Consider the following 17,478-nt stretch of genomic DNA (forward strand, 5'->3'; position numbering starts at 1 on the left):
AGTTAGTCTGTTAACATTCATATTTGCAAGCCTCCAAGTACAGACGTCATCACTTTAAATCATACTGTTGCCTTTCACCGTCCATTTATTTAACTGCTGTTGCATTCCTTGACATGCCATCTCCTTTTCCCTCTTTCTTTTTCTATTTTTAGTCGTCAACAGCTTTTTTTGCTGTATCCATCTTTTTCTATAGACGGCAACTCACTACTCGTAGGCCTATCTGCTCGTCTAGCGTTCACGGCGCGGCCACTCCCTCTTCTATGTCAAAATTCTATGATGGAATCTTATGAGATAGGGCGCCTACTCTAGCCTGTTAGTCCTCTAAAATGTTATAGAACATTGAGAAAATGTTGAAATGATTTAGAAACGGACAGCAGTAGCTACATATAGAAAATACCAAATATATTATTATTATTTTTTTACCATCGCTTTGGCGCCCCCATGGAGCTGCGCCCCTATGCGCCGCATATAGCGCATACCCCATAATACCTCCATGGCATACCCACTTTTTGCGCCACTGATGCTAAACCCCACTAGCTAGTGAGCTAGCCATCAAGAAACCAAGCTAAACACATATGCAGGGCTCACAATAAAACGGTCGAGCAAACACATTGTTCAAGAGACTATCAAACCACATTACAAAGACAAAGTTCAACAAGGGTAGGCTACTTACAATTTCAACAGCAACAAAACCAAGTCGGCGTCTGTTTTGCAGTCTTCTTTGAAACTACAATCTGACTACATTTTCGAGGCGTGATACTTAGTCACATCCGGACTTACCCGGACCGGGTCCAGAAAGTCGCAGATAAGCGATAGGGGGAGACGAAGCACCCACCAAACGACCCAGAAAGTGTTGTAGAACCATCAGAACGACTCTCAACCTGCATAATTAAGGTAATTTTTGCTAAAATTGTTGCATAGTGCTTCTTTAAATTCTTGCCATCTGATTTTATTAATGAGCTGACAAGTGATATTTACATCACTATAGAAGAGATCAGACTGAATATGAACTGCATCAGAGTATGACATTGTGCATACAAACCCCCTTAACTTCTCGACTACTCATTTGTGTTTATTGCAAAGGTCTGCAATAAGGGGCGACACTGACGGCCCCAGAACAATTACCTTGGCTATGCGCCACCCTCAGGTTGAAGTGATTGATTTTTCCGCCCAATCTATAGGACATATCCCGCTGATAAAGTGACTGGCTCAGATCCAGAGCTTCATAGATAAAAATCACTTAATATCCTGCCACCTTTTTACTCCATGATGCAGAATTTATTTATGGCCGTTGCTAATTAAAATATTCCAGTTAAGTGGCTATCAATCATTTTAGGTGACACTTCTAATCCCATCTGAAATGGGGCATAATCCAGTGCTGGTGCACTACTGACATGAGATTTATAGGAGGCGCAATTTGAGGGACGTCCCCTCCACGGACTAATCATGGGAGTCACTAGTGTCTCATAAGTGTGCTTGACTGTGTCTGGCAGCACTCTCAGTGCTGTGAAATGTAACATAGTGAACTTGAAGTGAACTCAAGTGCTTCGAGATCTTGCATACTTGCATACTAAGCCACTTCATTTACATTTAAAGGAACATACACGTTTGGCCACCAAATAAATTCTTTCTGTAATGGCCGCAATGAAAGCAAAGAAGGCAGGCTTTGATCTCAGTTTTTTTATATCAGTAAGTTTTCCTTATTAAACATTCTGTTTAACTGCTGGTCAAAGATCATGCAAACACACTCAAATTCACAAATACAGCTCTTCAACCAAAAAAAGAGACCATAAATAACACTACCCTTGCTCTGAGTGGTCAGTGTTGATTTTCATGAAGAGATTTTTTTCTCTCAATGAATAATTCAGAAAAGTGTCTTCTTTACAGCTAAGGACCTTTTCTACTGTCAGGTGAGTGAGGGGATTGTATTTTGATAGTGGTTTCTTGGTGACCCGGCCCAATACATCACTATGACGGTCCTGTGCATATTTCCTTCTGTCTCTCAAGGACAGGGCCATTTTCAGGCTGGCTATAAGGAGTTCAATATTTCAGCAAAATGGATTTTGAGAATATGAGGAAAAGAACTGGGTCAGTCTCCAAGGAGAGCCTTCAGGTGAGAAGACATACACACGCACACGCACGCACACACACACACACACACACACACACACACACCATGTTAGGTAAGGGAGACACACCAGGGGGAGACAAATAACGTCAGACTGCACTGGTAGCTATCTACAAAACAGACCAAACAACTCATCCAGGCAACTTAAACCTACCCTGTCCAAAAGCAAAATCCACTCAACCTCTGAATTAATAAAATCTCTTAAACTACAAAAAACTCCTAGAATTGTTTGTACAATTGTATATTTTTTGTGGAACGGCAACTTTCCATATTCCTTTTTAAAAACGGTACTTCTACTTTTACTCAAGTACATTTTTGAGCCTGTAAGGAGTAGGAGGCAATTGTAGGAGTCCTACAGTGTTGTCCACTTGGACGGAGGTCCATCCCATTTGACCTTTTTCACATAGGCATATCGGACTCTACTCAGGACATGTAAATGAAGGTTTGGATCAATTGAAGCAGGCTAAATACTCTCAGTTCTTTCACTGCTGATGCAAAAAAAAATGGCCAGAGAGAGAGATTAGGAATGAAATGACCCCAGTTGTATGTAGGAGGAGGCCAGGGAAAGATCCCTCCCTCCCAACAATGCAGTCTGAGTGCTGCCTCTCTACAGGGACACTTCCTTTGACCTTGCCAAGTATTTCTGTCATCTCACAAAGAGGTACATTGTTGGGGCAAAAGCTGCATGGAGTGTGTGTGTGTGTGTGTGTGTGTGTGTGTGAGATTAGAGATTATGTGTGTGTGTATGAGTGTGATTATCAGTGTGTGCCTGAGTAACTGTGCATTTCTGTATGTCTCCTGTCTCTGCACGTCTGTACATTATTTTTTTCATCAAACTGTGCTAAAGCATTAGCTAGAGGAGAGTCAGTGGGCAGGCTGCCCTCTCAATCACATGACATCTGTTTCTCAGTGATTACCATGACGGGTCCTCTCAGAGAGGATCCGGTCGGATCATAGTGACCCACACCGGATGGGGTAATGAGATATGACTCACAACACTAACAGGCCGCAACACACTACCTCGGAACCAGGCTTTTGCCTCACTACAGTAGGGAGGGGAAGGGGATTGGTCAGAAAACACACAAAAATGCCCTGGGAAAATTACTTTTTTTTAAATGAAGAGGCTTATGAAAGCTTTGTGCTCATTGGTGAGTTACAGTAACATGGAGACAAAATTCAATTTTGTCCCAAAACTGCCCTCCGCATGTGAGATTCAGTTCATGGGTCACAAATAAAGTACAGCATTTCTAGCCCACGTGCTGTCCAGGTTAATAACCTGTCTCAGATCTGTGGAGTCAGTTAACAAATGAGTCTCTGTGCTTTTCACTGTGCTTGACAGCCAAAAACACCTGCAATTATGTCCAACCTGTACATGTCAAACCCTCATCCAAGTGAAGCACTTACTAATTACAGTTGCTCTGGACCTGAAGCTGAAAGGTTGTGTGATAAAATGGTGTGATTTTGTGGCTTGAGTCATGAATCCAAGCCTTTTTTTATTTATTTGAACTTTGGTTTCACTCTTTTTTATCTGCCAGTGCATTGCTCATGAGTGAGAGCATTTGTTTTGTCATTTTTTTTCTTTTGAACTTTGGATCCACACTTTGCAACCACAAGTTCATGGCTTATGAATCAGAGCACTTTGTTTCTTTATTATTTGAACTTAGGAAACACCCTTTTTATCTGGAAGTTTATTGTTAGGGTAGGTTGTTTGGTTTGAGAGAATTCAGTTTCAAATGATTGTGAAAAGGTTGTCATGCTCAACAGTGCTTAGACAATTATTGCATACATGCATACACATGTTCTACAAATGTACAAGTATACTTATAGCAAGTATACTCTACTTACTGTATATATATATATATATATATATATATATATATATATATATATATATATATACACACATAGGTGGAGTTTGACATTCGAGCCAGGGGGGGCAGACAAAAAATGAATAAATAATTGTAGCAGCTGAGACCTGGCCTACCACCTGGGGAACACAGCATGAGCACATATGGAGAAAACAAACATGCTAAATAAAGATATATATAATTACATTGTAACAATTTAACAATTCGTCCTTATGAAATCCAATGCAGCACGGTTGTCTTGAAACGCAATAGACAGGGGTGTCGCCTAGCAGTTGAAAACATTCGGGGCTTAGCCCATAGAGTCTGGTTGCTGCTCACTTTTGATAAATTAATCCACCGCCTCTAGCCTCATTTGCGCCACATTGATTGAATATTTTGTACAATCATATTTTGTCAATTAAAGAATGTAATGTCCTGTTGCCATCTTGACATTTATGTTTGCTATTAAAAACAAACTATATAGACCCTTTCAACAAGGTAAACAAAAACAATGCTTGAACGTTCTATTTGGGCCCCAGAAGTCTTGTGGGGCCAACTATGATGCTGATAATGGAACTCTCTTGAAAGGGTCTATAGCCTAGTGTAAATGATTGCAGCTAGCTTAGCCAAAGATCCTTGATTACTACAAGGATACAAGGATACAAGGAAGTTTATTGTCACATGCATATAGTTACTGGAAGTAAGAAATGCAGTGAAATTATGTCTGGTGTCAGCCTATTTGTGCATTAATGGGGGGGGGGGGGGGGGGGGTAAAAGTGCAGTAGAAGAGGGGTTTAGTAGATTAAGTGGCAAGGGCTGCATAAAAAAGGTGGGGGAGGATTGGGATTGGGTGGGGGGCACCAACAAGACAATACTAGCAAGATAGAGCAACGTAATTCTTTACTATGGGAGCAAAACGGGACAGTTCCGGTCTGCATAAGTGGGAGTGTCACCTTACGTCACTAAATAAACTTTCTCTCTTAATAAGCAATAAGAACAGATAAACATAATTGTGTTCACAGTATTATTGTCTATAATCATGTATGATACCAATGAATCATTCTTTAGGACATGATATGAATAATTTAATTAGTCATGTGAACCGAGCTAGCTAGCTAGCTAACGCTAGCTTAAAATGCTATACAAGTGGATGGGAGTAGCTATGGCAATACAGCTATGCGCTAACAAGTGACTAGTAGTGTAAGGACTTCGCTTAAAGGTGCCATGTGTAATGTCCGCCAAAAAATCAATTCATACTCCACATTCCATAAAAGATTGGGGTAGTAAACCTCCAGAAAGCGAGTTGGTCTACCCTAGAGTAATAACCAAGACACATGTATTGCATTTTGGCTGGCGGTTATGTTGCCCGCATACCGCCTCCCATGGCCGAAACTGGAATTATGACACCTGTCGGGCTGTGGCTAGTAATTTAGCATGCTAATTCAGGTTGATATCTCTGCAGCACTATACCTTGTCATTTTTTTAATGACATCATCGCCCTTATTTCTTCTCATTCTTTTGATGCGTGTAGCTAATTTTTTGGATATTTTTACCTCAATTCTTACACATGGCACCTTTAAACTTAATATACTGTTGCAAATTCACTTGAGTATAAACTATCCACTTTAACTAATGTCAGTAATGTTATTCAGCTAGTTGTCATTTCAAAGAAATTACACTTCTCCGTTTAAAATGTTACCTTAGTTAAGAGGCTAGCTAGCATGCTAACAACCGGACAGTAACTGGCAGCAGCATGGTCGGATATTAAGTTATTTTATTACAAATCCGAACACTAAAAAATTACACTTTTAGGCTTGAAATGATCCCAAACACTTACAGATTATGACAACATTTTCCAAAAAAACCTCAACAAATCCAGAAAGACATAATGACCAATTTATTGGTAAAATTCCACAAGTCTCCATTGACATTAGTGCAGCGAGGGTTTACTCTGGTCTGCATAAAGGGGGATTTTCCCCCCTCCCCCTTGCAATAATCGAGCGCGGAAATTGTCGAACGCTTGCGCCTCTCGCTCCGCTTTAACCCTCTCTGGCTTAGCTGTGCTTGTGGAACATTGGTAAACCCCGCCTCAAGAGTACTGCTGGCATGCGAGCCACCTGACTCCAGAGTGGAGTTTTAAATAATAAGATGCATCGGTTCATGTATGCTTAGCTTAAGGAGAACGAGTCATTGAAAACTCAAATTCGATCTACAAAGGCAAAGTAAGTAAACTCCAAACTGTAGGCTATTGAGTGCAGGGCAGACCTAAATCATAGCGAGAACTCCAAGAATCAAAGGAAGTGTTCACAGTCTCATGCCTCTCCAAACGCAGAAACGAAGCACAATCACGCCATTACGTTAAGACATGTTAAGAAAAAAATATTCATATTTTGCTGTAATCCAATGACACAGAAAAAAGTAATCCACAGCGATCAGTAGGCCTAGATGTACAAAAAGGGTCATCTAGCCAGTCTTACGCGCGTCACATTCACCAGCCAGTTCCAAACAGGTGAACAAGGCTTCGCCACTTTGCTGTTTAAACAAAGTGGAATAAAAGGTCCAAATCTACACACAACGCAAAATCAATTAGTAAGCTGACAGGACATTTATATACATGGTATTTAGGCAACCTTTATTGCAACGTTGGCACGGCAAGATGTCCATACTAGTGCAACAGTAATTTTTGTTTTTTGCGTCCTGCATGCCTCGTCAGGTTGGCTGTAATGTCGCTTTCGATGTGAAAGATCGCAAGAGAAGAAAACCTGGCTGCTCCCATCATCAACCGCATAGCCTGTTACTTAAATCGTTGTTTTGTGTTATTTAAATTATTTTTTAAAATATCTGGTCATGCCAGACGTACAGTAGGCCTATTTCACTAATTTTTTAAACAATGCAATTACCCGTTTCCACCGGTGCTCCCCCTGCCCCCCCACTAACTCCGCGTATGTATATATATATATATATATAGAACATTTCACAGAAGCATGTCTACGAAAAGAAAAGAAAACATTCTTACCATTCACTATGCACATATTTTCACAGTCTTCAAAGGTCCTAAAATTGTTGTCATTGCCCTGACATCCACCATAGTCAAAGCTCTCACAGGAGCCGTTGTCGATGTTGAAGTAGTATCTCTCAATCATGCCCTTGCAGGGCCCCTCGTCCTTCTTCAAGGCGCAGGTGTGGTGGAATATATGCAGGCCAGGTCGCCTATCATCTGCACCTAGGGTGAAAGTCAGATACATGGTTTCAGTTGTGTGTGTGTGTGTATGTGTGTGTTTATGCTCTCTAAAATGCTCCCCTGATATAATTCAGGTCTGAAATGAGTTGCACTATAGGGAAAAAAACAACACTAGAGTGACTTCAGTGAACCCTCACTACTTTCCCTTGTGTTGTTGTCCATCAAGGCTTGTGAAATGCATCACTCTGCTGAAACATGTTTATATATACACAGGTCTTTAAAAGCATTTTGATCGATGAACATATGTGTATTCAATCAAAACATTTTGATATGCTCTAGTTCACATGAAAAGAAAATGGCTATGGAAACAGAAAATCTGTCTCATCAGTTAGGTGTGTTGTAGGCAAAGCAAACCATTCATGCTGAGTCAATATGGAAGCTTCAGCACACACTGTGAGGGGCTTGATCTGTGTCTGTGGGAGAGAGTGTACTCTGGCACACAGCCTTGCCGTTGAGTGACAGCTACCCATGGGCAAGGCGCTCATTTAACCTTCAGCATCATTGTACACATCGAGCCTGTATCGCACCACACCATTCCCACTGCGCCGCTCCGCGCCTTGCCATGTGGCGCGACAACGTTCGGGTCAGGAGGCAGGCATGCTTCGCTATCTCAGTTCTCCCAGCCTCTCGAGCCCTAATGAGAATACCAGCCTGACATTTTGTTCCGCTGGTTTCCATGTGGATATGGCCTCTTCCGACATATGTGACCGTGGACCACGTTCTAATTCTACGAAGCAAACTCAGGTCGTCTTAACAGGGTTTGCTTTTGCTTGAGATTAAATGTTGTCTGAGCTGCGGCCCTTGATATTTTTATTTAAATTCCTCTGCCTGGGAAGATAAGCAGCGTGGGATTCAGCCACCCAGAGGGAAATTACATGACAGAAAAGGCTATTTATGCGTCTGTCTCGGGGGCCGCAAGGACCCTCAGAGTATGTCAACATGTAGGTCCACCCCATCGCCTCCCAAAACAAACTCCTGCGCAATATAATGACAACAATGACATGGGCTGTCTTTTGTTCCCATTGGAGAGGCATCCAGGGGCCACTGGAGCTTTCCAGCAGTCTTGAATCTAATGCCAAGCAGATTTAACCCTGAATCAGTCAGACAAGCAGATTTAACCCTGAATCAGTCAGATCCGACAAACTTTTTAACGTGTCTTATATCAAAAAGTAAAAGGAAGCAAGGGGGGGGGCGGGGTGTCACATTTCCTATCCTCCTTGCAACAAGATACCTTACAGGCTTTTTCCAGGAACATTGGATGTTTTCAGTGGGATTAGGAAAAACACTTATCTGTGTACAAGAGATCTAACCTTTTAACTCTCTTTGGCACAGAAATGATGACCGAAACGTACCACTAACTCCAATTCTATCGCTTTTCCCACCTGATACCCCTCAGGTTATGACAAACGGAGTAGCACTAGGGGTGAAGTGCCTTCCATGGCACATTCAGTTGTTTCATAACGTTTTTTTCTTCTTTTCTTTCACCTTTATTTTGAGGACACAAGTGAAGTAGCTATTGAGACAAAAAAAAGCAATCCTAACTCATAAGCACTGCTCCAAGATGCTTCAAATCCAGCCTTATTAAAAAACAATCCTCCATCATATCACCAAAACCCATAAATATGTTCAGTCAATTTATAAAGTACTAACATGTTTTCCCAGTGCACGTACTTTGACTAGTAGTGCTTATTTTTTATTTTCTTTTTCTCTTCTGTTTCACCTGGGGTCACTCCCCACGCACCTGCATTTGGATAATGGTCTAAATTACACCACACTGGTGTTCCGCCAGACTTATTGTCGATGCAGAGAAAGAGAGCCTGCTGTCCTTCTTTCAGTATGAGCCCTGGCATGTTTCAATAAATGTCAAGGCTGGGCTCTGCTGGTTTTAGGCTCTCTCAGGGAGCGTGCAATTGCGTGACCTCCAAAAAAAAATGGAAACAAACTGCAGCATAATCATTTCAACCACAAGGAAACCTGAGAACTACTTCCTTCTATGATTACACCCTGCGTGAAGGTATCTGCAAATACTGCCCAAGGCACATCATTTTGATTGAGAAAGATAAACAAATAAGTTACAGAATAACTAGCCCTGGGTATTAGTCAGGCCCATTTTTAAAAGGAATGATTACAGAGAAATTGCTTGAATCACATCCATGGTCTTTGGCTGTTGAACTGAGTCATACTGGAACTAGGTTTTTGGTCACTCTGCAAACTAGATAAGGGTGCACACTAACCTTTGTCCCAACTGGCTATTCTAAATCAGTGCTTGAGAATATTCAACTTGATCGACAGTAGACTACTGACATTAACTGACAATTGAGTCCAGCAGTTATTTTGTGCCGCAACTGTGGACAAATGGACAACTGGGCTGTTGATGTTGGGCAGTTACTCTGGCTATTTTGTGTTGACTCTTATTTATGAATTCCAGGATACACACGGCAAGATAATGGAATTCATCACCTATTCTGAGGGCTCCGCCGTGTTAACACAGCTTACCACTCTCAGGCAGAATAAAGTTCATGATTTAGTCCATGGCTTGTGTGTGTTTTTCACATTCCCAGAACCCTCAGATCTCTCTGTCTGATCAGACAGTTTGAGACATGTCCTCTCTCACCAGCACAAGTTCAACCCTCACTTCAGCTCAGCCGTTGCCCTGGCACCCACACTTCGTTTGGCTCCTGTGATCTTGAAAGGAGGATTTATCTGTGGCCTTTCAGAGTTTCCCACATGGACGACATGTTGGTAAAACACACACACACACACACCACAGACAAACACACACACACACACACACCACAGACAAACACACACACACACACACACACACACACACCCCAAACCCCGTTCTGCCAGAGGCTGACTGTATCTGTTCTACCTCAAATCCCTGATGGGACCAAACTTGTTAGCTCCCGGTGTTTGACAATAACAACAACTCCAAGGCAAGAGAAGATCTTGAACCCCTCCGGGTCTTCGGCAAACATGGGAAGAGTGAAAATCTCCCGCACACATAACTCCATTATTCCAAATCTACTGTCCAGGCTTCAATGAAGCAGATAATCCATCACAACCCAATCAATAAACTTTACCATCACAATAATTTCTGTGAGTGTTTGCTCTTCAGCTGAAAAGATGGTGTTCATTATGTAGCAATGGCTGGGAATGATTAAACATCAGTGAAGCCTTATGAGCTTTGGTGTGAAGCACTGCAGGATCAATCACTGAAGATGGGAAACAAATCAGGACATCTTAATCACACAAGGGTAATTTCCAAAGATGTAGCCAGTCAATGACTATCTCAGTTCTCGGTATGACAGATCAATGAATACAGCTTTTAATGATAGACATTAAATCAATAGATAATGTCTGTATTTACTGCATTGTGAGCAACAAGGCAGAAGACTGTGTCTGTCTTGAGGAACAGTATCATCCATTTCATCCTTTTTGGGACTTTATGAACCCGATTTACTTAGCCCCTTCTGATGAACAAAAATGTAACCTAATTTAAAACAATTGCTTGTTAAAGACTCAATTCCACAGAGAAACTCGAGGAAATTATGGAATGCTGCCAGGCTTTAATGGGTGTATGTTTGGACTGGTTTGGAATTTGCTCATTTATCGCTAATTATCCAAAGCTTTACCTCAGAGATTTGGGATCATTTCACTGCTCCAGTGTAACTTGTGGAAAGATCATGATGAGAGTTTTCTGTCCCCCTTTTTATACTTTTCACAGCCTTAACACAGGCTTTCATCAGCAGTAACTGGTAAGGAAGGCTTTAGACCGCAAAGCCTTTAAAATAAACTTAAAATAAAGTTTTTTATATACAATTGCACTTATTTCTTCTGGAGAGAATGACAAAATTGGTTATTTCTCCGAGTCACTGAAGTACTGTGCAAAACAACATAAAGGAATGCACTGCACCTTTTTAAAGTGAAATCGATTCATGTATCATTAATCAAATCAAGAGGAATATTCCAAGAACGTGCGAAGACAGGAACCAATATTTACCCATGCATCCATGTATTTACATTGCTACATATTGGTTAAAAGAAGGCCACGCCGTGTTATTGTGGAATCAATGCTGTATAAATAGAAAGCCTCTCAACTACAGCGCCTGAGATGACAAGTTCATATAACAGACCCAAGATGCTCTTGATTAAATCGCAGATCAATACACACTTCTGTTCTGCCTTCATTCCAACTCCATGAACATCATAAAGGTCACACGCTGCTTCTGTCAGTACAGAGTGTTACATTTTAACTGTCAGCTACTAAGCCAACAGGAGGCTATAACACCAACTGCATGATGCACAAATCACAATGGGGAATGGGTTACACATAGAGGTATAGCACATAGACAATAGGTATACTTTACACACTTACTCTAGCCTACAAAACTTTATCTGTACCCATAGCAGCTAGCCCATATCTATTCTTATTTATTCATTCAGATCTATCCCCCCTATTGGTGTGTTGGATAGAAGTGTCTGCAAAATACATCAACATAATAAACACATTTAAAAAGCCAGGACCACACATAAAGTCTAGTGATGCTAAATATTCACTGGACTGTTTCACCATATCTGACGATGCAATTAGACACTAAAAGGTCTCCTGCGTTATCCCTCTCTTTTTATCCTACCAGGCGTACTCACCCATAAAGACAAACAACACGCCACAACCAACTGGGAAGGGAGACTGCAAGCTGTCATAAACTGCACCACTATGGCTGATTAAACACAATGACATCAGTCCTGGAACAAGTGTTACGTTCCTGTGGTTCCTTGATGGTAGAGCAAGGTGCGTGCTAACAGCAGCAAGATCATGGGGTTTGAAGCCCAGAGAACCCTCTAATGAAAATCCATATCTGAGCCATGAATCACTGGGGATGAAAGCATCTGCTAAACAAATGAATGTACATGACAGCAGCAAATCTATAACAGAAGAGATGATGGTGGCCCACAGTGTGCTGAATTCATTTTGACTGCTTAACAAATAAATATTATTAAGAAGTGTTGACAAAGAACTTGATGAAAAGGGATTAAAGGGATTTGCCTTGCTTATACACTCAGTAGTTCTCTTTATAACCAGTCAAGCAAGAGCTCCCTGTGTATTGTACTGACCAAGCCCATCTCTCCCTCCTTTCATACATGTATATCTGTCAATAGACACACTCTCCAGTGAGTCACGCCAGTGACTAAGGTCACACTCTGTGATGAATAACTGCAACGTTCACTTAACCTCCTTTTCAGTACTCAGAAAAATACCAAGTCTATGTTGAATTAGAGCATACCTCATCCATGCACACTTCCTTCAGGTGATCGCAGTGCATTTGTCAATAAACAAGTTAACTGGCGACTATAACGTTTGTCACAAGAGGTTATCAGCCAAAGTTACAAACCCCTGATGACATAACAGTTATTGTGAAGTGTGCCCTGCTGAAAGCCTCTGTAACTTGGGTGAGGCCATACACAAAGTGTATGCCTATGGGTGTATAAGTAAGTAAGTTTATATACTTTTTTGATCCCGTGAGGGAAATTTGGTCTCTGCATTTAACCCAATCGGTGAATTAGTGAAACATAAACAGCACACAGTGAACACACAGTGAGGTGAAGCACACACTAATCCCGACACAGTGAGCTGCCTGCTTCAACGGCGGCGCTCGGGGAGCAGTGAGGGGTTAGGTGCCTTGCTCAAGGGCACTTCAGCCGCGGCCCACTGGTCGGGGCTCGAACCGGCAACCCTCCGGTTACAAGTCCAGAGTGGATGGGTGAGTGGGTGGATGCTGGTCAGGTAACACAGGAGTGGCCAGTGATGTTATTCAAATGTAAGCAGTCTTGACAGAAAATGGTAAAAGAAATAGCGATAAAAAAAACCTGTCAATACTGACAAAACCACACGTCTTTGAAAAAAGGTAGGGCTGATACAAGCTGTTTCTAGGGCACATTTAATGTCCTGGAATGCTGAATAGCGCACACTTCAACATCAGTCCAATTATGTCAGCTTAGTTCCCCCTGACTCACCCATTCAACCTATGTGCCACGCTAAAGGTCTGATGGAGTCTAATATCATAGCCAAGCAGTTTGAGTCACAGTGAGCTAATTCTGAGAACTCACAGTAAAGACAGACAGGCATCCTGTGCCCCCCAAATTTAAGGCCTTTGGAAAAAGACACTGATATCAGCATTGCCAAGCCTTCCTCTAATGACTCACACTCCTGGGGATAACTAATGCATCAGACACACACAAAACACACACACACACACACACACACACACACACACACACACACACTCACCACAGGGCAGGCAACTGATTCTGAATGGACTTTTCCATGCTTAAAACATCCAGTAAAACCACCCAAGCCTACTCTCTGTTGGCGTGCTTTTATTTGCCTTCCCAGAACTGGTGAAATGATGTTCTCCTTACAAACAGACAGTAACAATAGTGTGGTACAAGAGTATAAGTGCTAAAGAGTGGCCTCAGGTAGTGAATCAAAACCCACCTACTGTACAACTACTCAGACGGTGAAACTATGCATGTGTAGTATATAACTGGCTCCTGGCAATGTAATTAAGCCTTGCCATTAACCAGATGCTTTTATCTAAAAAGTATCCTGCTGGTGGATATTTTATTACTGTCCAGGCAAGGCTGGGCACCATGACCTCATTGTTGCACGAGTGCCAAACTCAAGTCGGTTGAGCAACGGAGGTAGTTTCATTGTCAGTGAACAGACACTCCATGCCAAAAGATTAATATATTCTGTATCATACAGCCAGTATCACTCTGTGCTTCGGTAACACAAACACCACACTGCTGTACAATGATATTTGCAGTGCTGAATGTGTGGAAAATGTAAACAAATAGCATATGTCATATACAATGTGAAAATGAGAACTGATGAAGAAATACCATACAAAATGTGAACAAAAAGAAAGGTTATTATCATTTTCGTTAACTTAAGGGATACACAGTCTGTTCAACATGTCCTGTTGAGGTGTAACATAAAATTGCCTATGCCAAGTCAACTGATTTCATTAGGTTACCACGTGAACAGGCTCTGTTCCTCTTCATTAATAATCAATGTGCCAGTTCCAACTTGAGTCTATTTTAAACCATTTATTAAAAGATTTATGAAAATAACAAAAATGCTTGATTCTGCACTTTTAGGGCTTTCTTGAAAGATGGCATATTAGCATAAGTAGAGAACAGTTTACAGTGGGCAGAAACCACTCTACAACTATTTGAAAAGTGTTCACAGAACGGCTTGAAAAACTTCATACCAAGCAAGCAAATAGAAACACTGTTGCAAACACAAACAATTACAAATCCTCATCAACATGCAACAACAGCATTACTTCAAATACTATTAGCCTTGTCACTTTGAAGAGGCGTTCAGTAGTTTTAGTGCTATAATTATTTTCAAACATAAAGCTTATTGTCTCCTGCCAAACAAATCCTTTGGCTTGTGTAGGCCTACCAAAGCTGGGTGCAAAAGACCACATCAAACACTCTGAATGAGCACTTAATTCTTGCCACAAATTAAAGTGTGAGGCAATTTTTCCCCCCAAGGAAAGTCACTGGAGCACAGCAAAGAGCAAAATTAAATACAATCCCTAATCCCAGTTTACTTCACAATACTGTAAAGCAAACCTGTGGTTTTACAAGTAAACTCACGCAGACAGGAACATTTTCGCAAAGATGGACACACTTGTTATTGTATGGTTTTCATGCATGGACTATCTGTAAGTCTAAAGAAAAGGGAAGCGGTCTGTTTAATTGAACCCATGTAAATAGTTCGAACAAAATGAAAAGTCAAAAAAAGAAGTCATTCATAGGTTGTCAGATTTTTTTAAATCTTTTTTTTAAATATCTTGTATTCTACCGCACCCACACACACACACACACACACACACACACTAAACTATTGCACATGGTGACACTGAGACATTGCTAGAGAGAAAGAGAGTACAGCTGGACAGGAAGCTTGACATTACTAAGGATTAGTTCCACAGTGAAACAAAAAACACGCTTCATGGGATAAGCAGAACGCTTACGGCAGGCTGTTTTACTAAAACTAGCAAGAAGTGTTCCAAATGTAGGCCAAGTCATAAGCAATTTACAACTCATTAGGCACCCGCAGCATATTGGCAAATAGTAATATTGGTTAACTATGTTCTTACCACTAGAGGCTACGATATTTATAGACAATCTAGTAATATTGAGATCACAGTGATACTGTAACTACAAAATTGCCTCTCTGATCTCAGACTTTGGATTAGATAGCCTACACAGCTGACTTGACTGCAACAGCCAGTTTATGGAAAACGAAAGCCCTAGCTGTTTCACATCTCGTGTGAATATTTGCTTTTGACAGCACAATTAGTAGTTCACACTAAATAACCCCTTCACAGACACAGTAACGTTTACCATTCACCTTATAAACAAATAGCCTACAAAAGCCGGTTCATTGTTTCTCCAACAACCAACACAATTAGACTGCGTCCTGAGTTTAAATTAGTCGCCCCATGTTCCGCAACGTTTACATTTACAGATAGGCTAGTTAACTTAAAAAAATAAAATAAAAAAAAAAACAGTTTCTCATCAGTTACTGGACAGCCACCAAGATGTCAAAGTTAATGTTGTTTAAATAACATTGCTTCTATTTTTTTCTATTACATTGAGAAAACTTACCGTTGAAGTCCCATGCGTAATGTTCATGGACAAATACAGACAACACAACGCAGGAAAATACGAGGTTGGTGGTGATGGCCATTTCAAAAAACAACTTGCTGGAGCCCCCTGTGTGGTGACTGACAGACGGTCTGCTTTATGAACGTTGAAGTGTGGCTCAACAATTCGTGTACTATACAAGACGTCCCCACGCATTTCCGGGTGATAAGCAGAGAGAGTATTGACGTTCACAATGGTAATGAGCTGACAAACGGCCAACAAAGGCAAACACACGGTCAATTAGAAAGCACGGTAATTTAATGTGCTATTCGGTAACATTGTAGCCTACTTGATCCATTTGTATTAGACCACAACCTAGCTGTGGCGTAACCTCTTCAGATAATGAGGTTGTGGTGTGAACGATACACTAGCACTAGGGCCATGCATAACACATTTCAGATCTTTATTTCGCTGAATCTGTCACAGTTCATCATAGGTCTTCTGATTGTTGAGCTCTCCTAGCACATCTTATGGCACTAGTTGGTTGACGGTAAAATAATGCAAGGTCCTTTTTTCACAGTAGACTAGCCTGTGCCAATCTATCTGCCTGTCCGTCTGGCAGTCTGTTACCCCACAATAACTCATCCACACATCTCCATCATCAGTAGCTTGCGATGTCTCTTTCTACATTAAACCACATGGGTAGCAATGGTAGCAATGAAAGGGACAAAGAGCCTCTTCTCAAACAGAGTTGCTATATGCTATGACTCATTTGGCCCTGATGAGTCTTTAAGTGCCTATTAGCTATGGTCTTTGGTGCCCCCTGAGCCTTGTGCCTGTGTGAACTTCAAGAGCTTGTTACAGTAATGGCATGGAGATTGGAGCCAAAGTGATGAGTCTCTTCAACCAAATAACTTGAGCTAAACTATTTAATTGTGTTTTTGCAAATGTTAATAAGCGTTTTATTTTAGCTAATTATGACAGAGATCATTTGTCAGCTTATAGTAAGAGACATGCTGTTCGGATGGCGCTGTAGAACTGCAGGTTGAACAGAAATGACATCAAAGTTGAAAAACACCTTACACCCAGACATATCTAGAAGGAGAGGACATAAATCAGTTTGGTAATACATTGTATAACATAGGGTTCAAGGGTTCACCTGATATAATAAATAAAATAAATGGGTGCCTCTCAGGAGTCTGAATCGGTTACCTTCAGCTGCGTGCTCCGTGAGCAAGATGAGCAAGATGATATGATAGGGGTCATGCATTCCTTCATTGCGAGGCACACCATTGGTTTATGTTGCTTAGGAACAGATGGGTGAATCACATTCCATCATGCATTTGTAACTCTGTGATTACCTCTGGAATTCCTCAAGTAGCACCTTTTGTGACCAAGGGCACATTCAGTTACCTCTAAGCCTCTGAGAGATCTGACAAAAAATCTGACAAAATGCATCAATAAATCAGATATTTCCCCTGCACATTGCCTTTACTGAGAAAAAATAAATACCAAAAAAAAACACACAAGAAACACATAGACAGAAATCTTTTTAAAGAGGTTTCAGAATGATCTGTGTGTATGCTTTGATT

The 17,478-nt window shown here is 41.1% G+C and overlaps 1 protein-coding gene and 1 long non-coding RNA gene across 2 annotated transcripts in view; one reads left to right on the forward strand and one right to left on the reverse strand.

The window, feature by feature from the left end:
* The window catches only part of tfpia (tissue factor pathway inhibitor a), a 28,641-nt gene extending 12,529 nt beyond the window's left edge, over positions 1-16,112 (reverse strand). The window contains exons 1-2 of the mRNA XM_042084495.1: positions 15,908-16,112; positions 6,992-7,198 (exon numbers count right to left, since the gene is read on the reverse strand). Of these exons, the coding sequence (XP_041940429.1) occupies positions 6,992-7,198; positions 15,908-15,989 (289 nt within the window). The 5' untranslated portion in view covers positions 15,990-16,112. The remainder of the gene's footprint in view (positions 1-6,991; positions 7,199-15,907) is intronic.
* LOC121703986 lies at positions 2,026-9,743 on the forward strand. The gene is made up of 2 exons (XR_006030200.1): positions 2,026-2,113; positions 9,645-9,743. It is a non-coding gene; the product is annotated as an uncharacterized LOC121703986 (long non-coding RNA).
* Positions 16,113-17,478: the final 1,366 nt, after the last annotated feature.

Source organism: Alosa sapidissima, chromosome 2 (assembly GCF_018492685.1).
Source record: "Alosa sapidissima isolate fAloSap1 chromosome 2, fAloSap1.pri, whole genome shotgun sequence".
Lineage (NCBI taxonomy): Eukaryota > Metazoa > Chordata > Actinopteri > Clupeiformes > Clupeidae > Alosa > Alosa sapidissima.